The sequence below is a fragment of the Lynx canadensis genome, chromosome E3, assembly GCF_007474595.2.
Source record: "Lynx canadensis isolate LIC74 chromosome E3, mLynCan4.pri.v2, whole genome shotgun sequence".
NCBI classification, from domain to species: domain Eukaryota; kingdom Metazoa; phylum Chordata; class Mammalia; order Carnivora; family Felidae; genus Lynx; species Lynx canadensis.
The window spans coordinates 30,460,274-30,484,941 of NC_044318.1; the positions used below are offsets into that span (position 1 = coordinate 30,460,274).

At 55.6% G+C, this 24,668-nt stretch overlaps 1 protein-coding gene and 1 long non-coding RNA gene across 4 annotated transcripts in view; one reads left to right on the forward strand and one right to left on the reverse strand.

Annotated features, from left to right (window-relative positions):
* LOC115504277 overlaps positions 1–19,786 on the forward strand; it is a 61,148-nt gene extending 41,362 nt beyond the window's left edge. Inside the window, exon 4 of the long non-coding RNA XR_003965639.1 lies at positions 19,537–19,786. This is a non-coding gene — a long non-coding RNA (uncharacterized LOC115504277). The remainder of the gene's footprint in view (positions 1–19,536) is intronic.
* Positions 6,056–24,668, reverse strand: part of GTF2IRD1 (GTF2I repeat domain containing 1) — a 115,238-nt gene continuing 96,625 nt past the window's right edge. For all 3 annotated transcript variants that reach the window (XM_030301121.1, XM_030301120.1, XM_030301118.1), the window contains 5 exons: positions 14,214–14,291; positions 12,416–12,608; positions 9,788–9,825; positions 7,552–7,688; positions 6,056–6,302 (listed from right to left, as the gene is read on the reverse strand). In XM_030301121.1, coding sequence (XP_030156981.1) covers positions 6,234–6,302; positions 7,552–7,688; positions 9,788–9,825; positions 12,416–12,608; positions 14,214–14,291 — 515 coding nt within the window. In that variant the 3' untranslated portion in view covers positions 6,056–6,233. The remainder of the gene's footprint in view (positions 6,303–7,551; positions 7,689–9,787; positions 9,826–12,415; positions 12,609–14,213; positions 14,292–24,668) is intronic.

Sequence of the window (24,668 nt, forward strand, 5' to 3'; positions counted from 1 at the left end):
GGGGCAGAGAGAGGGGGAGACACAGAATCCAAAGCAGGTTCCAGTCTCTGAGCTGTCAGCACAGAGCCCGATGTGGGGCTCGAACTCATGACATGCAAGATCGTGACCTGAGCTGAAGTCGGACGCTTAACCGAGGGAGCCACCCAGGCGCCCCTTTATTTGTTAATTTTTGAGAGAGAGATAGAGTGAGTGAGCAGGGAGGGGCAGGGAGAGAAAGAGAGAGAGAATCTTAAGCAGCAGGCTCCACACTGCCAGTGCAGAGCCCGATGCGGGGCTTGAACCCACGAACGGTGAAACCATGACCTGAGCCGAAATCAAGAGTCAGCCGCTTAACTCACTGGGCCACCCAGGCACCCTGCCCTGTACTTGTGTTCTTTAAACAGGGGGCACCTGGCTGGTTCAGTCAGAGGAGCATGCGACCCTTGATCTTGGGGTCATGAGTTCGAGCCCCCCCCCCCCCCCGTCGGGTGTAGAGATTACTTAAATCAATAATAATAATAAACTTTAAAAAAAGGCGGGGTAACAGAAGAGAAGCTTCCCCGAGCCTGAAGTTGCCTGCTGCTTTTCCATCCATACTGGGAAGGGCAGCTGAGCGCAGGATCCCCCCTGAGGTGGTCTTGGTGGCTTGAATCTTAGCTTTTTGTTTCGTTTCAAACACTTGTTTTAAGTTTGTTTGTTTATTTTGGGGGGGTGGGGGAGGGGGAGAGAGAGAGAATCCCAAGCAGGCTTTGCACTGATAATGTGACTCAGGGCTCGATACCCACAAACCGCGAGATCATGACCTGAGCCGAAATCAAGAGACGCTTAACGGACTGAGCCACCCAGGTGCCCCTCAACATTCTTTTCTACAATCTGTTTATTTTGGAGGCACCTGGGTGGCTCAGTCCGTTAAGCGCCTGACTTCGGCTCAGGTCACGTCTCGTGGTTCGTGAGCTCGAGACCCACATCGGGCTCTCTGCTGCCAGCTCAGAGCCTGGAGCCTCCGCCTCAGATTCTGTGTCTCCTTCTCTCTCTGCCCCTCCTCCACTCACGCTCTGTGTGTCTCTCTCTCAAAAATAAATAAACATTAAAAAAATTACTTATTTTTCTTTAATTAATCTCTACACCCAGTGTGGGGCTCGAACTCACACTCCCAAGATCAAGGGCCGCGTGCTCCTCTGCCTGAGCCACCCAGGTGCGCCTTGAATCTTTGCTTTGAATCCTGGCTTGGTGCTCAGTTTTTCCCGGTCGTGTCACCCGGGATCGAACCCTTGATCTTTCTGAATCTCAGGTTCTTCATCTGTGAAACGAAGAAACGTTTACTTTGCAGGGCTGTGAGAATTAACGGTGCACGCAAAATCTTGCTTGACGTTAGGCTGTGACGTTGTAACATTTAGTGTATTTTTGATGTTTTGATGATTTTTGCAAAAGTTGCATCCAAGGCGGGGCACCTGAGTGGCTCAGTCATTTAATGGTCTGACTCTTAATATCAGCTCGGGTCATGATCTCACCGCCCTGGGATTGAGCCCCACTTCAGGCTCTGCTCCGAGTGTGGAGCCTGCTTAAGATTCTCTGTCTCCCTCTCTCTCTCTCTCCCTCTCCCTCTGCCCCTCCCCTGCTCACGTGTGTGCGCGCATGTTCTCTCTCTCTCTCTCTCTCCAAAAATAAAGAAACAAGCGTAAGCAAGGCAGAGTGCTTTTGGTACCTCTTCTGGCACCTCGTGTCCCTCCTAAGTCCCATCACCTGCATCTCAGGTGAGCTGTTTCAGGGACATCAGTGTCGAAATCTCGGGCCTCTGGAGTGCAAACACCTGGCCAGAAATCAAGAAAGCGAGCTTTCATGGCAGAACAGGCAGAGGCACCGGTCATGGTTCCCCTGTAATGGATTCCGGAGGTGGAGGTAAGGTGGGGGCGAGGTCACTGGAGTCACGTAGGAGGACTTAGGGCTAAGGGATCATCCGTTCTCTGCTCCTTGTGCAGATGGGTGTGATTGATTCATGAATCCCTGAGGCCACGGCGAGCAGTTCTCCCGTCCCGGGCTCTGGGCTAAGTACCAGGGTACACCGTCCCCGCCATCATAAAGCTTAAGGCAGGGGTGGGGGCACCCAGGCGGCTCAGTCGGTTAAGCGTCCGACTTCAGCTCAGGTCATGATCTCACAGTTCGTGGGTTCAAGCCCCGCGTCGGGCTCCGTGCTGACAGCTCGGAGCCCGGAACTTGCTTTGGATTCTGTCTCCCTCTCTCTCTGCCCCTCCCCCCGCTCGCGTCTGTGTCTCTATCTCACAAATAAACATTAAAAAAAAATAAATGAATTTTAAAAATCGTGGGGTGGGGGCAATCTGCTTTGGACTGGGTGTTCTGGAAAGGCCTTTTGAGGAGGGCACATTTCGGTGACAGGTAAACCCGGGAGGAGGTGCCACGCTGAGCTGGGAAGAAAGGGAGGGGGCCGCGTGAGGAAATGGAAGAAGGAGCCCCCCAACCCCACGTGAGGGAAAGGCGGGAAAGGCGGCACAGCGCAGACAGCCCTGAAGATGGCATCTGAGAAGCACGAGGCAGAGGCGAAATCATGCAGAGAGTCTGAGGGTCACTGGGTCCTGGTTTTGTTTTATTTATTTTTATTTATTTTGAGGGAGAGGGCAAGTGGGGGAGGGGTAGAGAGGGAGGGAGACAGAGTCCCAGGCAGGCTCTGCGCCCTCAGCACAGAGCCTGAGGCGGGGCTCGAACCCACGAACTGTGAGATCATGACCTGTTAAGTCTTGCCAATGGCAAGAGTCAGTCGCTTAACCGACCGAGCCACCCAGGTGCCCCCGTTGGGTCCTGTTTGGATCCACATCTCAGCTTCTTCCCACATCCCCACCTCGTACCCTCAGACATCACCCGGGACGTTGCCAACAGGAATGGTACATTCTGAGAGCCGCCGCCCTGCCCCTCCACTGACCTTGTGCCTCCGTTTCCACAGTGAAGAATATTTTTTCCCCAAAGAGCATTCCCCTTTCACTGAGCCACTCCATATGGCACCACAAAATTAAAATAAGTGAAGGGCTACTGTCCCTCTCCATCCTGGCTGGGCTAGGTGAGACACCTTGTGGTTCAGTAGACATCCCTTAATAAGCTTTTTATTTTTAAGTTATCTCTGTACCCAGAGTGGGGCTTGAACTCATGACTTTGAGATCAAGAGTCACGTGCTCTACCGACTGACCCAGCCAGGCGCCCTGTAAAGCTCTGACTGCTTAAGAGAAGATCCTTTGCAGGATTCTAGCAAAGCCTCTGCCCCTGGAGCTCGGGATCACCCTCTTCTTAGCAGAAGGGAGGCACCTGGGCGGTGAGGGAGGAAGGCTGCAGGGGGAACAGGTGCTGGAGAGCCGCCCCTCCTTCCCCTCCCCTCCCGCCTCGCCCTAGCTTTGTCCCTGCGCTGATTATTGCTTTATTACTGTTTTCAGTCAGATATAATTCCGGCATTTTCTACAATCTTGATCTTTTCACTGATACCAGATTTTTGTACAAAGATTTGTATATAAAATGATTATGTACCCACCAGAATACATTCCCCAGCAATTAGAACGTTTAAGATGCAGCTCGTAACACTCCTTCTGCACATTCCTCATTTATTACTTCTGAAAATGTTTTGTGATTTTTTTTTTTTTTTTGGTGGATGTGTTTACAAATCCAATAACAATCCTCATTTAGAGTTGCAAAACACGAAGCCATTTTGAACCCAGACAGATGGCAGCTAAATGAACTTTAATTAAAGAATGAGTGCTTTGAATCAAATCACTTTAAAAAGTACAGTACTCTGAGATTCTGGAGAGGTTGCATAAACAGCATCTGGGTTCTTCTGCAGGAAGCAGGCCTGCTTGTGGGAACTAGGAAGGCATCCCCAACGGATCCGGGCTGGGCCGGCACTGGGCACCGTGGGCAAAGCGAGGGGGCGGCCGGCCGGCCAAGCGGCCCAGAGCGCAGAGCTCCCGAGACAGGAGGTGAAACCGACGTAGGCCACCTCTTGGTGCAAAGGCTGCCCTGGGGGTGGGGGTCCCCCCTTCTGCTTTCGTGCAGTGAGGTCGGGCCGAGGCGCGGGGTTTTGCTGCACAACCCGATTAGGTGCACGCGCCTGCACAGCGGGAGTGGAAGCAGACAGATGGCGGAGGCCCCGCAGGCCGCAGCGCTGGGGTTCCCGGGCCCTCACCGGGCGCTCCACCCCCCCGCCGGGCAGGAGCCGCTTCCGGCCGTGGCCGCGGGTCTGGGCGGGGGCGGCGGCTCGTCTCTAGGCGACCGAGAGGCGCCAGCCGGCCCGGGCGCGCTGCGGGGGCGCCCGGGGAGGCGGGTGTCCGGGCGGAAGCCGCTCGTGCTCGGTGGCCCCGGTGGAGAAGGAAGGGGACGGACGGTGGGGTGAGAGGCAGGGGAGGGGGTGGGAGGGGAAGAGCCCGAACCGCCCCGCCGGCCGAGAGGTTTGCGCTCGGTGCGGGTGGGGCGGGGGCGGGGCAGGAAAAGCACCGGCGGCGCCTAATCCGGGGAGAGGGGATTAGATGGGGGAGGACGGCCCCCAGGAGCGGGGTCTGAAGGCAAGGTGGCAGCTGCAAGGTTATCCTCGATTTCATAGTTTCTGCCTCGAGGGTGGTGGTGGATATGGGGGGGGGGGGCGCCCCTGCCCTGATCCTGGAGATTTGAAAGGGGCAGGGATCTGAGGGTGGACAGTGGAGCGCTCTGGTGGGTCCTGGGGACACTGCAAAGTGGTGGCGGCAGCCGCCAGAGGAACAGTGCGGGCACGGCCTGCCAACCTTGTGGCTTCTGGCTTCTTGCGTCTTTCCAGAAGGAAGCCAAGTCCGGAAGGCTGGGACGGGGCCTTCCCTCCCCATCTGGGCACCTCGCTGACCCCATGGGTTGGCAGAAGCTTCTGGCCTGTTTTGATCATGTAATTAGCTGACTCAGGACTCGGTTCCTCCAAGTCAAAGGCCTGGCTCTGGCCCTTGGCTAGACCCTGCGGTCACCCTGACCCTTTCGTGCCCCAGCACTTCTGTCCAATTGACTTCCAAGTCCTGTTGGCTGACCTCCTTGTTGTTCTCCACCTGGCTGGAACCTCGGCCAGCTCTTCTTGGAACAACTACAGGAGCCTCCGGGTGGTCTCCCAGCTTCTACCCCACCTCCCCCGCCCCGTGGCTGCCCCCTCCCTCCAAGCCAAGCCTCCCGGGGCCTGGCCCCCAGGGCCTTCCACACTTCCACAAGGCCAGGGAGGAAAGGGATGCAGACTGGCCCTGGGGTGCACAGCTTTGCCTCATTCCCCCCTTCAGTCTGGCTCCGAGTGCAGGGCCCTGCCTGGGGAGTGTCCCCAGGAATCCCTGGTCTCACCTCCAGCCACACCTTGTTCCTGGAACACCCAAGGTCTCGCTTGGCACAGCCCCCCTGCCCTTGGCACAAGGGGCTCTCCCAGAACGCCGTCCTGCCCCACGTGTCCCGCTCTGCCTTGCCAACCCCAGCCTCGCTCTCTAAGTCTCAGCATCACGGATGGTTCTTGATTCGGAGCCAGGGGAGGCCGCCCTGCCTCCCCCATTAGCTGCCCAGGGCCAGGCCCTCTCAACCCCCCACCCCTTCTGCCTCCAGTCTCACCCCTTCCTTCACCTTCCCACCTGCCACCAAAGTGGCCTTTCCGAGACACAGCTGTGACCCATCCCTCTGCTGCTCAAATGCCCTGAGCTCCATCAAAAAGCCACCCCACCCCTCCAGGTCCAACCCAGAGCACCTCTGCCAAGGTGCCTTCTCTGCAGCCACGGAGATTCCACACTTGATCACAGTTCACACTTTGGACTTCACCTCTTCCTGGAGCTCAGGCAGCCCCCTACCACCTTGTGGCCCCGAGGCCAGGGGCTCAGTCTGGCACTTGGCCTCCCGGGACACGTCATCTGGAGGTCACGCAGAGAAATGAGTGAAGTCAGTCCCCAGACACCACGGCCCAGCGGTCAGGGACACCAACGCCTTTGCTTTGGCAAAGGAAGGGGGGACCTTGGCAGGCTGTCTGAGCCAGGTTTCCTGACCTCGCCTCAGTGACAGCTGTTAATTCCAAATGAGACTACGCAGAAGTTATGAGCAAGGGCAATACTTTTTTTTTTTTTTTTACTTATTTAAAAAGGCCTTGGTGGCAGGAATATAGTGTAAAAATCATTGGAAAAACTAAAAGGCATCGATACATATCCGAATATACACTTTGTACATAAATTACATTTCCTTTAGTCTTTCTGAGTGAGGTCCTGATTCAGCACTGAGGTCTAATAATTCAGAGGTCCCGGGAGCTGCACGTTCAGGCCGGCATAGTCCACCATGTACATTGGCCATTGCTAGAGAGAGGGGGACAAATGGCCCGAATTAGGACTCCGGGTGACCCAGAAAGAACACCAGACCACTTAGCTCTGCTTTCTGAAGGGATTCCCGACTGGATTCATTTGGAGGCAGCCTGACGGTCCAGACGGGAGCCGGGACCCGTCCAAGGTCATGCATTTTGCCAGTGGCCCTGGAGCCTGGGCTGGGGCCTTCTGACTCGCTCCCACCCGTGTGCCAGGGGCTATTCGGTGGACCAGGGGGAACCGAGGATTCGCTCAGAGAAGGGGAGCACGCCCACAAACTCCACCCCCTCCCCGGCCTTATGCCAAAGAGCCAGTCCCATCTCTTGGAGGTGGGAAAAGCCAGTGACCCTCTGGAGGCACCCCTAGGTGGGGACAAAGGTACAGCCTACAGCCTGAACTTTGGGGTTTGCCAGGTTTAAAGGGAGGCACGATTATAGGCGCCTGGGTGGCTCAGTTGGTCAAGCGTCTGACTCTTGGTTCCGGCTCAGGTCGTGATCTCACAGTTTTGTGGGTTCCAGGCCCGTGTCAGGCTCTGTGCTGTTCGGTGCGGAACCTGCTTGGGATTCTCTCCCTCCCTCCCCCTCTTTGTGCTCTCAAAATAAAAATTAAACTTAAAAAAAGGGGGGGGGGAAGCAGGGTCAAAGGACAAAGACATCTCCAAGTCATCACCAAATGTGTTCCAGTATTCTCTCCACTGGGACTCAGGACTTCCGAGCTAGTGTTTTGAAGTCAGAAAGAACTCTCGAGTGTGTGTGTGTCCCTAATGAGGCTTGACCGCAGTAAGGCCACAGTCAACCAGCCTCTGCCCCTTGTTTTCCTCTTCCACACGCTGTGGGTAACGCCTACAACCTCACGGGGCTGTGGTGAGGCCCAGAGCATGCGATGTGAGCAGAGATTAACCTGGCGACCGCACGGGGGTCCCCGTTCTAGCACCGCCCAGGGGAGTCCCCCGTCCCCTCTCCAGGGGGGGGGGGGGGGGGGGGGGGGCTCGGCTTGCCCACCTGCCCAGTGGGGGGTGTGACTTCCCACCCAGGGCAGGGACGCGGGAGCAGCCAGTGACAGGGTTGGACTATCTGGTGGGTCGATCGGGCAGACGCGACTGCCACCCCGAGGCTGCGGAGCCCCGCTCGGACCCAGTGCTTCCCTGCGCCCCAAACCCACGTCCCAGAGGAGCCGGCCCTGCCCGAAAGCGGGGCGAGGGCCGAAGAGCAGAGCGGTCAGGCCCGGATCTGTGCAACTTTACCACGAGTGAGAGCTGGTTGGTAGACGCCACGGACTCTGGGTTAGAGGACGAGGAGGAGGAAGACGAGGAGGAGGAGGAGAAGGAGTTCCCTTCGGAGACCCGCTTTCTCTTGCGCTTGGGAATGCTGCTGTCTTTGGCTGGTGGGAAAAAAGGTTGCTGACACCAGACGCCAGGGCTGCTCTGACTCGGCTTCGGGCCCCTCTGGGGGAGGCCTCTGCTTTCGTGCTTCAAGCCCCCTTCTCAGCGTTCAGGGCTCCAGAGCCCCCAGACACCCCCCGCCCCCGGCCCCAAGGCCCATCCCTCCAGCCCCTTCCTTAACCAGGCCGCACAGCCCAGTGGCTCTCCGGCGTGCCTCGTCCCCCGGGGGGGGGGGGGGTCCCTAGCGGGCTCAGTTCAGGCCCCGGCCCTCTTTCTGCTCCCAGACCGTCCAGCCCATGGGGCCTGGCCTCCCCACAACTCCTGGGGTGAAGGGCTCGGCCTCGGGCCTTGGGGGAAGTCACTCCACGGCCTTGTGCTTCCATTTCCCTGTGAGTGAAACGTAAGATCCTGTACAGTAGCTGGGAGGCTCCCGTGGACAATATGCCCGGGCCCCCAGAACGACTTAGCGACCGAGAACACATATCGACGTTGGTATTGTTAGCTGTGGATGTGGGATGACCCTGACCTGGTAACGCTGTGACAGAGGACGGTCCACAAGTACCGTGAGTGGACAGGCAGCGCCCCCGTGGGAAGAGACTCTGGTTTACAGTCAGAGGTCGTAAATTCAAATTCCGTTACTGCCATTCCTAGCTGTGTGACGCCGGGCAAACTGATTCACCTCTCTGAGCCAAATGGGGAAAACAACGGGACGTGAGCCTCAAAGGAGATCATGTGTCGGCAAGAGCCTGGTACCCCGCCTGACACGAAGCACGACTCGGCAGGTGTTCTGTTGCTACCAAATTAAACTGGTATGAATATATGAGACTTCGAGAAAGGATGTGCCCCCGTGTGCTACACAAGCAGGGCTTGGCGCTTGACTGAGTGGCCAGGTCACTGAGTAGAAACCAGAAGGGTCATAATAACACAGCATGAGGGCGGGCTGGGCCCACGAGGTGACTGTCCAGCTGGTGAAGAAATACCAGAGGCTGGGGGGTCTGTGACATGGCATAAATAGACACCCCGGGAAACAGAAGACTCTGGGGGCAGAAGGAGCCCTGGGAATGGGTCGAGCAAAGCGATTTTGTAGAAGGCTCCGCCCGAAAATGAAGTCAGAGGTGCTGGCCCAGGGCGGTGGCCAACCCAGCGTCACTGTAGGACCGTAAAGACAGCCAAGGTCAGGGGAGGGCAGACGCAGGTCATAGCTTCTACCCTCTGAGCACGTGTCCCAGACTCTCCTCCCGAGGCCTCTGAAGGGCCATCTGCATTCTGCCTTCAACCTAGGGACAGCTCCCAAACTCACGGCCTCCCTGCCTGCGAATCTAGTGCCGCACCTGGCCCCCGTGACTGGCGCAGGATGGGGGGCGGGGGCTTCTGGTCGGGCCGTGCCACCCTAGGCCGTGGAGTTCCTGGGGGACCTGGACCCACCCGGAGTGGGGGCCTCGGGTCTCAGGCCAGCATGGGGGCCCGTCACTGGCCCCACTGAGGCCTGGGTGGGGCCTGCGGGTCAGATGGATGGTCCTGACACCAGGCTCGAGGTGGCCACCAACTCCCCAGGTGGCCCTGCCGAGCCCCTTTCCCTCTCTGGGCCTCAGTTTCCCAGCTGCACAACGCGGTTGGGATGAGATGAGTGCTCTGAATCAGCAGCACGTCTCCCAGTCACCCGGGGAAACCATCCCACCAGACAGTCTCCCAGCTTCCTGTGAACCCCAGGCTTCTGGGAGACAGGCCCGGGGCTGGCGTGGGCCTGCCTCCCCCTGCTGGCCACACACATCGGCCCTCTCCTCCCAGGTGGCTTCCGTGATCCCATGTGACATCCTCTCCTCCAGGCTCCCGCCTGCCCTCGTCGCCTCCAGCGGCTCTGACCCGCTCAGCCGCCGCTGTGGCAGGGCCCCCTCTGGAGGGCACCTGCAGGCTCCCGGGGCCTTCCGGGGATACCGGCCCCGCAGGGGGAAGGCTCAGGCTCCCCGTGGTCATACTGGGCGGGGGCGCGACACTCTGTAGGTGGTCAGCTACCTACTGCATGCCACCTGGACCAGATCTGCCCGCAGACTCTGGTCCCCGAGGGGCAGAGAGGGGGCCTCCTCGGCCTCTGCCTTACCTGGCACCTTGGCGTCATTGCAGATTTCTGCAAAAGGTCTGAAAGACGAGAGACAGGAGGTGGCGGTTAGAAAATGCGGTTTCCGCTCTTCTTTCTCAGCTGCTCCCCGCAGGTGGGCGACCCCTCTCATGAGACGCTGCCACCGCCACTGGAGGGCCAGTCGGGTAAGACCCGGCTGAAAATGGCGAGCACCCGCCAGAGCGGGCAGACGATCGCCCCCGTGCGCCTGGTGTCCTCGTCCAGAATTCGAGGGTGACGCTCGAGCGAGGGATCGGGAACGTGTGCCTAGATTTATCTAAGTGAATATTCATCACGGTATCTTTTTTTTATCTCTTGATTTTTACTGTATTGATTATCTTACTTTGAGCATTATTATTTTGTTTTCATTTTTTAAGAATTAAAAAAAATTTTTTTTTAAATATTTACTTATTTTGAGGGAGAGAGAGAGAGAGAGAGAGAGATTGAGAGAGAGAATGAGCATGCGAGGGGCCGAGAGAGAGGAAGAAAGAGAAAGAATCCCAAGCAGGCTCTGTGCTGCCAGCACAGAGATCTCATGAACTGTGAGATCGGGACCTGGGTCGGAGTCAGACACTTAACTGACTGAGCCACCTAGGCTCCCCAATTGTTTTGATTTTTAAAGTAATCTCAGGGGCGCCTGGGTGGCGCAGTCGGTTAAGCGTCCGACTTCGGCCAGGTCACGATCTCGCGGTCCGTGAGTTCGAGCCCCGCGTCAGGCTCTGGGCTGATGGCTCGGAGCCTGGAGCCTGTTTCCGATTCTGTGTCTCCCTCTCTCTCTGCCCCTCCCCCGTTCATGCTCTGTCTCTCTCTGTCCCAAAAATAAATAAACGTTGAAAAAAAAAATTAAAAAAAATAAATAATCTCTACCCCCAACATGGGGCTCAAACTCATGACCCCAAGATCAAGAGTCACATGCTCCACTGACTGAGCCAGCCAGGCACCCCTAGAAATATTCTAGTCAATGAGTGTATTTTAAAAAAGAGACTATAAGGGGACACCTGGGTGGCTCAGTCAGTTAAGTGTCCGACTTCGGCTCAGGTCATGGTCTCGCGGTTCATGGGTTCGAGCCCCGTGTCCGGCTCTGTGCTGACACCTGGGAGCCTGCAGCCTGCTTCGGATTCTGTGTCTCCCTCTCTCTCTGTCCCTCCCCTGCTTGTGCTCTCTCTCTCTCTCTCTCTCTCTCTCAAAAGTAAATTATAAATTTTAAAAACACTTAAAAATCAAAATAAAAAGAGACGATAAGGACATATGGTAAAATATGCACAGTAATTATCTCTGCATGATGGGAGTACTAACTAACCATTATTTTCTAAATAACTGAAATGGAGAAACATTAATGGTATAGTCAGAAAAAGTCAAATTTCATTAAATTTTTAAAAATAAACCGACACCCATGAATGGTGAGGCTGTGTGTTTGGAAAGGGATGGAATTAGGACACACGGAGCTACAGACTGGAAGTCTGTGTCCCCCCTCTCCCCCCACCCCCACTAAATTGTCTTTTTTTTGTAAACATAAAAAAAAATTTTTTTAATGTTTATTTTTGAAAGAGAGAGACACAGAGTGCAAGCACGGGAGGGGCAGAGAGAGAGGGAGACACAGAACCCGAAGCAGGCTCCAGGCTCCGAGCTGCCAGCACAGAGCCCGACGCGGGGCTCGAACTCCCAAACTGCGAGATCATGACCTGAGCTGAGGTCGGATGCCCAACTGACTGAGCCACCCAGGCGCCCCCCTCCTGAACTAAATTCTTATGTGGGGACCTAGTCCCCAGTGTGATGGCATTAGGATGCAGGGCCTTTGGGAGCACTTAGGTCACGAAGGAGGAGCCCTCAGGAATGGGATCAGTGCCTTATAAAACAGGCCCCAGAGAGCTCCCTTCTCCCCTTCCAGCATGTGAGGACGCGTATGAGGACACAGTGAGGAGATGGTTATCTAGAAACTAGGAAGTGGGTCCTCCCCAGACCCTGAATCTGCCACCACCTTGATCCTGGACTTCCCAGCCTCCGGAACTGTAAGAAGTAAATGTCTGTTGTTTATAAGCTCCCTGGTCTGTAGTCTTGTGTTACAGCGGCCTTGACTGGAGTAAGATATCTGAGTTTGCAGCCCAGCTGACCCACCGTGACTTATACCGGCCCTTTCCTGGCTCTGGGTATCAGTTTCCTCATCTTTAAGATGAGAGCGTTGGGGCGCCCGGGGCGGGGGGGGGGGGGGGGGAGGGGCGCTCCGTGGGTTAAGCATCCGACTCTTGGTTTCGGCCCAGGTCATGATTCCACGGTTTGTGAGATCGAGTCCCACATCGGGCTCTGTGCTGACAGCATGCACGGAGCCAGCTTGGGATTCTCTCTCTGCCACTTCCCTACTCTCTCTCTCTCTCTCTCTCTCAAAATAAATAAATAAACTTAAAAAAAAAAAAAAAAAGATGAGAGTGTTAAGCTAGCCTGTCTCCTGGATTCTGTGCAAGTGAGAAGCACCTGTCTGTCTGTCTGTCTGTGTCTGTCTCTCGTCTCCTGGCTGGGCCTGCTTTGGGAATTTCCCCACCGGATCCAAGCGGTACCCTCTCTCGTGGCCCTTGTTCACTGTGCCCACCCTGCCCGGGCGCTGGGGGCACTCACTGGAGCTGGTTGATGATAACCATGCGGACGTGCTCTCGGGCCTTCAGGATCTTCTCCAGCCGGTGGATGTCGTATGTGTTGGGGTTCCGGAAAGGGATGTCGTCGGGCAGGCCCGTGACCTCCACGGCATCCGGGCTGTCCCGGATCAGTTTGTAAGGGACCAGCACAGGCCGGTTCAGGCCCAGAGCCTCACCTAGAAGACACGGCGGGTCAGCGCAAGGGCCCCTGTTAGGGACCAAGCCCTCTGGGGAAAGCGCTGGATGCTGGCATGGCCCAGCTCAGCCAACCACTGTCCTAGGGAGTTTATAAATCTATACATACGCTTTTTTTTTTTTTTTAAATCCACTTAGCAAAACTAAAAGTTTAATACCCAGTGGTGACAATAAAATGTACTTTCGGGGCACCTGGATGGCTCAATTGGTTGAGCGACCGACTCTTGATTTCGGCCCAGGTCATGATCTCACGGTTCGTGAGTTCGAGCCCGGCGTTGGGCTCTGCGCTGACAGCTCGGAGCCTGCTTGGGATCCTCTCTCTTTCCCTCTCCCTGCCCCTCCCCGGCTCATGCTCTCGCTCTCTCTTGCAAAATAAATGAATAGAAAAGAACCCTACTATTATGTTAGAAGAAATACAAAGCCCTCACTTAAATATTTATGGATATGACATGGTGTCTTGAGTTTGTTTTTAAGTACTTCAAATACAGAAGTGTGTACAGAAGAAGATTGGTAAAATGTTGGCAATCGTAGAAGCTGCCTTCGGGTGACGTGGTGGGTCACTCCCCCACCCCCATACGTGTTTGGATTCTGATTGCAAAATAACAAGTGAATAGAGATCCACCAGCCGAGTCGCTTCTCATCGTTCTGGAAATGAAGCCCCCGTGCCTTCTTAGGCCTGCCCACCGTCCCCCCAGCTGCTCACCCGGTCACCCAGCTGTCCCCTCCGCCTGGCAAGCTTTTCCTGGAATATGCGTCCCCTCCTGACATTCGAGTCTTGGGGGGGGAGGGCTTCCCTGCCTGCCCCCCACCCCGTCCTGCCACTGCAGTTTTGTCTTTTCCTTCATCACTCTCTGAAATTCTACCTAAAAACACTGTTTTGATTCCTGTCTCCCTGTGCAAAGTGAAGATAATACTAAATTCGTCACAAAGACAACGTCACGCATAGCGTGGCACTTAGTGATCGAGAGAGGCTCACTTATAACCTTAGAGTTATTATTACTAAAACTCTATTTGACTTGATTTTTAAGATTTTATTTCTAAGTACTCCCTACACCCAACGTGGGGCTTGAACCTACAATCCCAAGATCAAGAGTCGCAGGCGGCACCGGCTGAGCCAGCCAGGCCATAGGTGACCGTATTGTTAATTGTCCCATCTTGGGCTCCGCCCTGGCGCCCGGATGCCATCAGCACAGGGCCTAGCATCTCGTGGCCTTTACCTATTCCGCGTCCACCTCCCTGCACAGATTCTGAGCCCCAGGCTGGCAGGGATGGGACCTCCTTCCCCGGAGTCCTCACGCTAACTGTGTGCTGGGCAGATGCGCGAACCGCGTCTCTGCCGCACAGCCCGGCCCTAAAGCGGCGGAAATGCTAACCGCGGTCACCGCCCTGTTCTTTCCCCTTCCTCAGTCGGGGGAGTGGAGGGGTCGGCTCCCGGCAGTCGTGGGCAGGGCGGCTCTGTCCCCAGGGAGCAGGCAGGCCAGCTGGGGGTCACTGGGGGCCAGGCTGGCCGTAGAGGGAGGAGGGGCTGCCAGGGGAGGCGGGCCCCACAGACCCTGCCCCGCGGGCCCCGCTCCTGACGCACTGACCGTATTTCTCATTGAAGAGCTCCTTCACCTGCTCGCGGAGGATCACCTTCTCCCCTAGTCTGTTGGCGTCATCTTCATCTACAAGAGGAAGACGTTGGGGTGTGAAGGTCGGCAAGGACGCCCCCTGGACGGGCTCCTGTGCGACACCCGCACCCTCCCCTGCCGCCAGGCTGCCCTGCCAGGCCCCGCCCACCGAGTTTAGTATAAGGCAGCCCGTTCCTGGCCTCGTTGTCTGGCGGCCCTTCATGGGCACCATGGGCACCTGCTGTTGGACCCTCGGCTCCCCTCGACCCTGTCCTTGGTCCAAAGGAGCAGCGGGTCAGATGAGCCCCAAGACAGGGACTGGGCTGCGCAGGGGGACGTGGGGGAGGGTGTGGATGGGCCCGAAGGGTCCTTCGGGCTTGTGTCCTGGGGTTGGGGAGGGGGCTGGAGTTTCCAGGCAGGGTGCTCTGAGCTGGCTGGGCTCCCAGGGGCGGGAGTGCAGTGGAAGCAGGCAGGGAGCCAGGGCCTGGGAGACGTGGGGGCAGAGCGGACAGAATGGATTTGTGGAGAAAAACAACTCCTGTTTTCATCTGGAAAATTTCACAGTTGCACGTAGGAGGCCAACTCAGGACCGGCGCCTGGTGTGCGCCTGGCTCCGCCCTCCCCGCCCCGGGGTGGGGGCCGCCCGCACTGCCTGGCACTGCTCGATGCCCCTTCTTCCCGGGGCTCTTTCACCTGCCGCCTGGGGCCTCCCGAGTGCCGGCTGTGCCTCGTGTGGTCCCGGTCATGCCCACGCTCCTCACTCTGGATCTGCCGTGTCTCGGAGTTCTGCACAAGCCTCTCCAACCATGACCATCCAGCCACCCGGGTGCCCCTGACACGCGGCAAACGTCAGGCTTCCCAGATAACGTCCTCCTCCTGTGTCCCCCTCTCGGGGAGTGATGGCCCCATCCGTCGCACCAAGACACCGAACTCAGCCCCCCTCGGAGCCTCCTTCTCCCCACATCCCCCAACATGGCTCTTCCAGACGGTCTTCAGGACCCTACATTGGCAAGAATCAACCCGATCCTTCTCCAGGTCCTCAGCGGACAACCTGGTGACCCAAGGGCCACCCAGAGCCTGAGGGGAGGCTGCAGACGCTTCCCATCTCTGCAGAGGGACTGCTCTGGTGGCCAGGGTTTTCTGCACAGGACAGGGAAGGACGGCCTGGGTTCCCATCAATGGGTGTCACATGCTCTGCCGGCAGCTTTCCCGGACACGATCACAGCCACCCCTCACCACCGCTAAGGACGCAGAGGCTCAGAGAGGTTAAGTAACCTCCCAAGACCACAGAGCCGCTAAGAGCCAGGAATAGTGTCTGTCTGACCAAGAGCCCTGGGTCCCCTGAAATCTGTTTCCCCGTCTGTAGAAAGAAGGGTTGACCATCGCTTCTCGGCCTTTTGGCTAAGATCAAGTGAAGGGTTGACCGTGAGGATGGTGTTGCCTCTGAATCTCCTGTCCTATCAGCTCACACTCTCATCCGGATCCCAGGGCAGGGCAGACACAGCCGCACTTGACAAAGCCGGCTGGATCGAAAGGGAGACGAGCCCAGTAAGCTGAGGTCACTGTGGCTGTGGCCGTCTCTGGTGCATACAGGTGTCTCGCCCACCCTGCCTTGGCCTCAAGGCTCCAGCGGCTACGCGGGCGGAGAGAGACATGCACAGGACAGGCCTGAGCCTCACTCACACCGCCCTCACCCCGGCAGAGGCCACGCCAGCCCCCGGAAGGACACAGAACCTGAAGCCACAAAGCTGGACTCGCGCCAGCCCTGCCACGTGGGGGGGTCACGTGACGTCCCCCCTCTCGGTGTTTCTGCTCAGTCTCGACACCGTATTTGTCTTGGACAAGTATTTCACAAGCACCAACCCCCACTGGATGTGGTGCCATCCCTGGGCATTTAGCAGACCACAGAAAACAGCCCTGGTCCCAGGCGGGGACGGTAAAGGATGCTTGGTGACCCGCTGGCCTTGACAACTGTCAGTGCAGGGCTTGAGGGAGCACACAGGGGAATCCTAACCCAGCTGAGATCAGGGCGGGCTTCCCAGAGGAGGTGACCGCCGCACCTCCCAAGGCCCCCTGGGATGCAGCCTCACGTGGACGGTGTGTGACGCCCCCGGGCTTCCCGTGAGTGCTCAACGCACATGAGTGTGTGAACCCTGCCTGGTCTGGGCAGGGAGAGCACGGGGAAACCAGGCTGTAGGTAACAGGGAGGAGTGACACCAGGGGTCAGCCAAGAGGCAGCACACTCGGGTCCCGGGCGGAAGCCGGAAATGGTGGGACCAGTGACATGACAGAAAAGCGAGACCTGGGCCATCTGAGGGGCGCTGGTGGCACCGGGAAGTGTCCCGGACACCTCTGGAGCGTGGCGGGGACACCAGCTCCTGCCGTGTAACCAGCACATCCCACGTGGACAGACCGCCAGGCCCGATTCTCAGCTCGGCGCCAGGCCTCAGAAAGGATGCCTCTTGGCTTCTCCCACCTCTTTGTTTTTATTATTTTAATTGCAACTTGTCATTAATATATTATTGATTACAATTTATATTAACTTATTACTTTAAATGGTTTATTTTCTGTTGAGGGGGGCGGAGAGAGGGAGACAGAGGATGTGAAGCCAACTCCGCACCGCCAGAGCCCAACGCGGGGCTTGAACCCTCAAACCAAGAGATCAGGACCTGAGCTGAAGCCTGGCACTTAACCGACTGAGCCACCCAGGTGCCCCTGTTTTTTCTTTTTCTTTTTTTTAATTAAAAAAAAATTTGTTTTTTAATTTTTTTAATTAAAAAAAAATTTTTTTTGGGGGGGGGGGTGTCTGGATGGCTCGGTCGGTTGAGCACCTGACTCTTGATCTCGGCTCAGGTCTTGATCTCAGGGTTGTGAGTTCAAGACCCAACCTGGGCACGGAGCCTACGACAAAAAAAATAATTTTTTGTTTTCATTTAATTTGGAGGAAGGGAGCTCCATTTTTCTTAAAGGATACATATCTGAATGAAACAGGCGAGGGTGGGTTCTGGTGGGGCCTGGAGGGGAGAGGTCCCTGCCCCTCTGGGTGCTCAGAAAAAACAGGAGGTGGGACCGCCCAGGCCAACCACAGGGGGAGAGCCGGCCTGCATGGCCCAGCCAAGCGGCTCTCTGGGTAGGCTGCGGGCAGGTCATGAGACGGCGTCCCGACACAGCCAGGCTTCTGCCACCACCACCCTACATTCACCCTCCGGAGAGGGCGAGGCCAGGCCTGCTGGTCACCAGGGACTGCCCCAAGCACTGCCGTGGGGACAGCTGCCCCAGTTAGCCTTGGCTGGGGCACCACAGGCCCCAGGGGAGCTGTCACTCCCAGTCTGGTCTGCTTGTGGGCAAAACAAAGACCAGGAAACTGCCTCAGAGAACACAGGGTGGGGTGGAGAATACAACCACTGGGGGCCCTGTGGGGCCCCGGCCATAAACCCAGTGGTCTTTTTTTTTTTTTTAACGTTTATTTATTTTTGTGACAGAGAGAGACAGAGCATGAATGGGGGAGGGTCAGAGAGAGAGGGAGACACGGAATCTGAAACAGGCTCCAGGCTCTGAGCCGTCAGCACAGAGCCCGACGCGGGGCTCGAACTCACGGACCGCGAGATCATGACCTGAGCTGAAGTCGGACGCTTAACCGACGGAGCCACCCAGGCGCCCCTAAACCCAGTGGTCTTCTGGAGCCTGAAGGGCAGCCCTGAGGCCAGGAGTTCGTGGTTGACTCTGATACCTGACTGCTTGGGTTCAAATCCTGCCTTTGGTATCAGCTCATGACCTTGAACACTTCTCCGAACCGCTGGACTTTGGGTCGCTACCACAACAGGGGAAACCGAGTGCAACTGCCCTGAGGACCAAGTGGGACATTATGCCCGTGCCCGGCACGGCCCACGGGCTAGTGTTACTGCCCTGAAGCCTGAGTCAGCAGAGCTATTCTGGGGGGGACCTGCCCGAGCTCCCCTGAACCCAGGCTGGCTATAAAAGACACCGATGGTTGCTAATATGGTAGAATGTTCTCCATGTGGAGAGGTCACAGGTAGGGCTCAACGTGGCGTGTGTGTGCCCTCAACGCACCTGGGTGGCTCCGTCTGTTAAGCGCCACGGTTCGTGAGTTCTGGCCCCGCATCGGGCTCTGCGCTGACAGTGCGGAGCCTGCTTGGGATTCTCTGTCTCCCTCTCTCTCTGCCCCCCAAATAAACAAACAGACATTAAAAAAATATATACCTGCTTGAATGTCTGTATGAAGTGGGGAGGAAGGGGGCCCCCAGGGCCAGTGATGGAGGCGGTTTTGGGGGGGGGGGGCGGTCCCTGGCTCAGCAGGTTTTTTTTCAACGTTTTTTATTTATTTTTGGGACAGAGAGAGACAGAGCATGAACGGGGGAGGGGCAGAGAGAGAGGGAGACACAGAATCGGAAACAGGCTCCAGGCTCCGAGCCATCAGCCCAGAGCCCGACGCGGGGCTTGAACTCACGGACCGCGAGATCGTGACCTGGCTGAAGTCGGACGCTTAACCGACTGCGCCACCCAGGCGCCCCGAAGCAATCTTGATTCTACCGCTAATGTGATGTGATTGGAAAGTCATTCAACCTCTCTGGGCCTGTTTCCACATCCCTCAGCTGGGAATCCGGGCCGGCCCGGAGGATCCAGTGATACCACATATAAAAACGTTTAAGGCCTCGCGTCATCAGAGTCAGGTTGTGGCTGACGTTATTAGTAGATCAATGTTTCAATTATCCTGCAGTCTCAGGGAATTAAACTTTACATGAGAGATTCTTCCAGATGATGGATGCTTATTCTCTCAAGTCCCCTGGCTTGGTTGTACCTCTCGGGGACAAGCCATTTTCTAAAATGCATCAATCGGGGCGCCTGGGTGGCGCAGTCGGTTAAGCGTCCGACTTCAGCCAGGTCACGATCTCGCGGTCCGTGAGTTCGAGCCCCGCGTCGGGCTCTGGGCTGATGGCTCGGAGCCTGGAGCCTGTTTCCGATTCTGTGTCTCCCTCTCTCTCTGCCCCTCCCCCGTTCATGCTCTGTCTCTCTCTGTCCCAAAAATAAATAAACGTGGAAAAAAAATAAATAAATAAAATGCATCAAGTACACAGGGCGGGGGCGGGGGCGGAGTGGGGAGGAGGAGGGGTCACCCTGGGGATCCGTTGCACCTGCCCAGCAGCGGTCACCCGTACCCCCCACCCCATCCCCTGGGCGGTGACATCCCTTACGGACAGGCCGGCCCTGTGGGCATTTCTGCCCCCTCTTCCTGCTCATTCCAGCTTACTGGTCTCTCTCTCCCTCCTGTCTGCCCCAGGAGCTGTCATCTGGTCGTGTCTAATCTGCCGTCTGTTAGCCTGAGGATTAACTGAATTTTGCCCGAGGGAAGAAAGCAACCAAGCTTATTAAATCACAGCCACGCTACGTACACAATTCCAAAGCAGTCGGCTCGGCTCGGGGGCAAAGTACGAGAACCCTCAACAGCTGTGTCCTCTCTCCACTAGTTTGAGGTCTGCAGCCAGACTGGTGACTGTGAACTGACAATCGTGATCCCAAGGGGGCAAAGGCGACGGGTCGGCAGGACGCAAGGTGGGGAGGGAGGGAGAACGATTTCTCCTCTCCCTTCTCCTAGCCCTTCCACGGGCCCCCCCCCTCTCTGCCAGGCCTGGGCCGGGGCGATCCAGGCACAAGGCAGACTCTCAAAAGAACAGAGGGCAGACAGCCACGGGTGGCCCCACCTTGGCAGGACAGCTGCCCTCCACGTCCCCTGCTCAGGGGCCCGGGGGAGATCAGGCGCCTGATTTCACACACCCAAGAGAAACTTTTTACGTGTGCGAAAGGAAGCGCGTTCAAGAGCGCTCGCTAATGGCACTCTTCTTAACAGGAAAACCACGGAAGCAGCCCAAATGGCCTAGGACAGCAGAGCGGATGGAAACCCATGGAGCAGTGAGAACAAACCAGCGCAGCGTCACATTTCAGGGTCATGTTACATAAGGTCAAGTGAAAAGAGCGAGTCCAGACTTGATACATGAGGACGAACCTCGCTTATAAAAGGGAAAAGCAAGCAAAGATGAAACACTTTTGGTTTAAGCAAACACTGCACACAACGAAGCCATTTAAGAAGTCGCCTTGGGGGGCGCCCGGGTGGCTCCGTCGGTCACGCGTCCGACTTCGGCTCAGGTCATGATCTCACAGTCCGTGAGTTCAAGCCCCGCCTGGGGTTCTGTGCTGACAGCTTGGAGCCTGCAGCCTGCTTCGGATTCTGTGTCTCTCTCTCTCTCTCTCTCTCTCTCTCTCTGTCCCTTCCCCACTCGTACTCTGTGTCTCTCTCAAAAATAAACAAACATAAAACAAATTATAAAAAAAAAAAAAGTCGACTTGTGAGCGATAACTATCATGGGGGAGAAGAATAGATATTTTTGGGGAATTTGAATACGGACGGTATAGGAAATAATAGGGAGTTATTACATTTCCTAAGTGTTATCACAGCGTGGTGAATGTGTAAAAGAACACCACCGTTCTGAGATGTGGGAGGGATGTGCTGAAATATTTAGGCATGAAAGAGTCAAGATGTCTGCAACTCACTTCGAGTGGAGACAGAGACAGATATAATTGGGGCAGGGTCTCTTGGGGGAGGGTAGGGAGGGAGGAAGGGAAGGAAACATGGCAAAGTGTTGAGACATAATGAATCCAGAAAAAGGATATACTATTATAATATAGTCATTACGCTATTCTTTCTTTTTTTCCCTGCATTTTTCAAATTTTAGAGGAAATAACAAGAGAATGACAAATACAGGTGCAGCCCGGAGATACTGCGGGTTCTGTTCCAGACCACTGCAATCGAACAAGTCAAATGAAATTTTTGGTTTCCTAGTGCATATAAACCTTATGTTTACACTTATACTGTAGTCTATGAAGTGTGCAATAGCATTGGGTCTAAAAAAAACAATGGACACACCTTAATTAAAAAATACTTTAGGGGCTCCTGGGTGGCTCAGTCCGGTTGAGCATCCGACTTCGGCTCAGGTCATGATCTCACGGTTCGTGGGTTCGAGCTCTGCGTTGGGCTTTGCACTGATGGCGTGGAGCCTGCTTTTTTATACTTTTATTAAAAATTTCTTTTTCAATGTTTATTTATTTTTGAGAGAGAGAGAAAGAGAGACAGAGCGTAAGCAGGGGAGGGACAGAGAGGGAGGGAGACACAGTATCCAAAGCAGGCTCCAGGCTCTGAGCTGTCAGCACAGAGCCCGACGCGGGGCTCAAACCGTAAGCCACGAAGATCACCACCTGAGCCGAAGTCGGATGCTTAACCGAGGGAGTCACCCAGGCGCCCCATGGAGCCTGTTTTGGATTCTCTGTCTCCCCACCTCTCTCCGCCCCTCCCCTGCTCACGCTCTCCCTCTCTCAAAAATAAATAAACATTAAAAAGATTTTCTAAATAAGTTTAAAAACATACTTTATTGTTCTCTAGTCCCCCTTTGTTTTCAGTGCAAAAAGGGTGGTTTTATTAAAGCACAGGGACAGGACTCGTGGGCAAAAAGAGCTGCTCTTTTTTTTTTTTTTTTAAGGAATCCCCACACCCGACGTGGGGCTTGAACTCGCAACCCCAAGATCAAGAGCTGCACGCTCCACCAACAGAGCCCGCCAGGTGCCTCAAAAACATGTTACTGCTAAAAAAACGCTAGCCGTCCTCTGAGCTTTCAGCAAAGCGTGATCACTGATCACAGATCACCACAACAAATGTGATAAAGAAAACGTCTGAAATATCACAAGAATGACCAAAATGTGAGCAAATGCCACTGGAAAGAGGGCGCCGACCAACTCGCCTGACACAGACCTGCCCCAGACCGTCAAGGTGCAAAACAGAGAGTTTCTGCAAAGTGCGGTAAAACAAGGTGTGACTGCATACAGTGGTTCCCCCGCCCAATCCTTGGGGGTTCCAAGACCCCCAGGGCATGCCTGCAGCCGTGGATAGTACCGAACCTTGTATACTGGAGGTTTCTCCCTCTGCACACATACCTATGATGAAGCTTAATTTATCAATCAGGCATAGTAAGAGATGCACAATAATGATAAAATAGAACGGGAACAATATACTGTCGTAGAAGTTACGGGAACGTGGTCTCTCAAACCATCTTAGGGTACTGTACTCCCCCTTCCTGCGATGATAAAATGCCTACGTGGGGAGAGGAGGCAAGGTGAGCGATGTAGGTGTTGTGATGTAGCGTTAGGCTACTATTGAGTTTCTGACGATATATCAGGAGAGTCATCTGTTTCTGGACCGCAGTTGACCGTGGGTGGCCAAAACCGTGGAAAATGAAACCGCAGATAAGGGGGGACAGCTGTATTTGTTCTGGGGAGAGAGGAAGGCAGGATGAGGGAGAGCACTGGGGCGGGGGGCACATTATTGGTGCTGTTCTAATTCTTGGATGGATGGTGATGGGATCATGGCGTTCACTGTAGTATTTATTAACAAGAAGACAAATGAGCAGGAATACGAATGAAAATAAAAACAAATCGGGGCGCCTGGGTGGCTCAGTCGGTTGGGCGTCTGACTTCGGCTCAGGTCATGATCTCACAGCTGGTGGGTTCGAGCCCCGCATCGGGCTCTGTGCTGACAGCTCAGAGCCTGGAGCCTGCTTCGGATTCTGTGTCTCCCTCTCTCTCTCTGCCCCTTCCCCACTTGCACTCTGTCTCTTAAAAAGAAAAAAATAATATATATAAAAAAAAGAAAAACAAATGAGCGCTATGCGCAACGTCGTATCCTAGATTGGATTCCAGAACCTAAAAAAACATTAGTGGAGAAACTCACAAAATCTAAATATAAAGCTTCCAGCGTAGTTAATCGTGTTGCACCGATCAACGTCAATTTCTCAGTTTTGACAAAGGTACCCGGGGGCGCCTCGGTGGCTCAGTCGGTTGAGCGTCCGACTCTGGATGTCAGCTCAGGTCATGATCTCACGGTTCGTGGGATCGAGCCCCATGTCTGCACAGAGTCTGCTTGGGATTCTCTCTGCCCCTCTCCCACTGTGCTCTCTCTCTCTCTCTCTCTCTCTCTCAAAAATAATAAATTAAAACAAAACAAAACAAAACACAACACCCTCCTGCAGCCCTATGGCTTGAACCTGCCAGCCAGGCTTAGCAGAGCAAGAACCAGGTTTTCTCATGGGGGTTTATCCAGGACAGGCAATCCTGGGGCCAGCCGCACACATGATCCTTCCCGAGGGACATCACCTCCTTCTCTTCTGTTCCTTCTTCTGACATCCCAGCTACACAGTGGACAGGGCGAGCGACAGCCCTGACCCAAGGCCAGTCAAGCCCTAGGCTGAACCGTGGCCACAACCAGCCAGGCCCAGAATGCCATGCACTAAGCGTGATGAGCAGACCCGATTGGGAAGACGGACAGATTTGGGCAGTTGAGGCACAGGCGAGGGCACAGACAAACACGTGGGGATGGGGGAGTGTCCAAACCCCAGGCTTATGATCGTGCCGACTCCTTCTGAGAACCTGGTTTCTACACGTCAGGGAGGGGAGAGCAGGTCCTCGGACGCTGTCCACACTGCAGTCCTTCCTCCCTGTCTCTGCACCCGCACCCCCCAAACCCATGCTTCCAACTGCCTCCTGGAGCACCTTTGATTCTGCATATCCCCAAGCAGCCTCACACCCGACCCTCCTCCTGGGCTTCCTTTTCGGGTCCCAGGCCCCACCCTTCCACCTGCTGGCTCAGGAGAGAAACCTCAGCTGCCTTCAACCCCACAGCGGGCTGAGCAGCGGCCCCCAGGCTGTCCTCGTCCTGGTCCCTGGAGCCTGTGACTACGTTTCTTTTTTTTTTTAATGTTTTATTTATTTTTGAGACAGAGAGAGACAGAACATGAGTGGGGGAGGGGCAGAGAGAGAAGGAGACACAGAATCCGAAACAGGCTCCAGGCTCTGAGCTGTCAGCACAGAGCCCGACGCGGGGCTTGAACTCACGGGCTGTGAGATCGTGACCTGAGCCGAAGTCGGACGCTCAACCGACTGAGCCACCCAGCCCCTGTGACTATGTTTCTTTACTGGCTGAAGACACCGGCTGGTGTGATTAAGGTAAAGCTCTTGAGACGGGGAGGCTGTCCTGCATTATTTGGGTGCGCCCTCAATGTAACCACAAGAGTCCTTGTAAGAAGGAGGCAAGAAGGTCAAAGGCAGGGGTTGGGCCGGGAGAAGCAGAGGTCAGAGTGAAGAGCTCTGAAGCCAGAGGGGGGCCACAAGCTGAGTAATGGAGGCAGTTTCTAGAAGCTGAGAAAGACAAGGCAGAATTCTGCTCTCAGAGCCTCCAGAGTTAACCTGCCCTGCTGATACCTGACCCGAGCCCTTTAAGACTCATTTCGGGAGGCGCCTGGGTGGCTCAGTTGCTTGAGCGGCCGACTCTTGGTTTCGGCTCAGGTCGTGACCTCACGGTTCGTGAGTTCG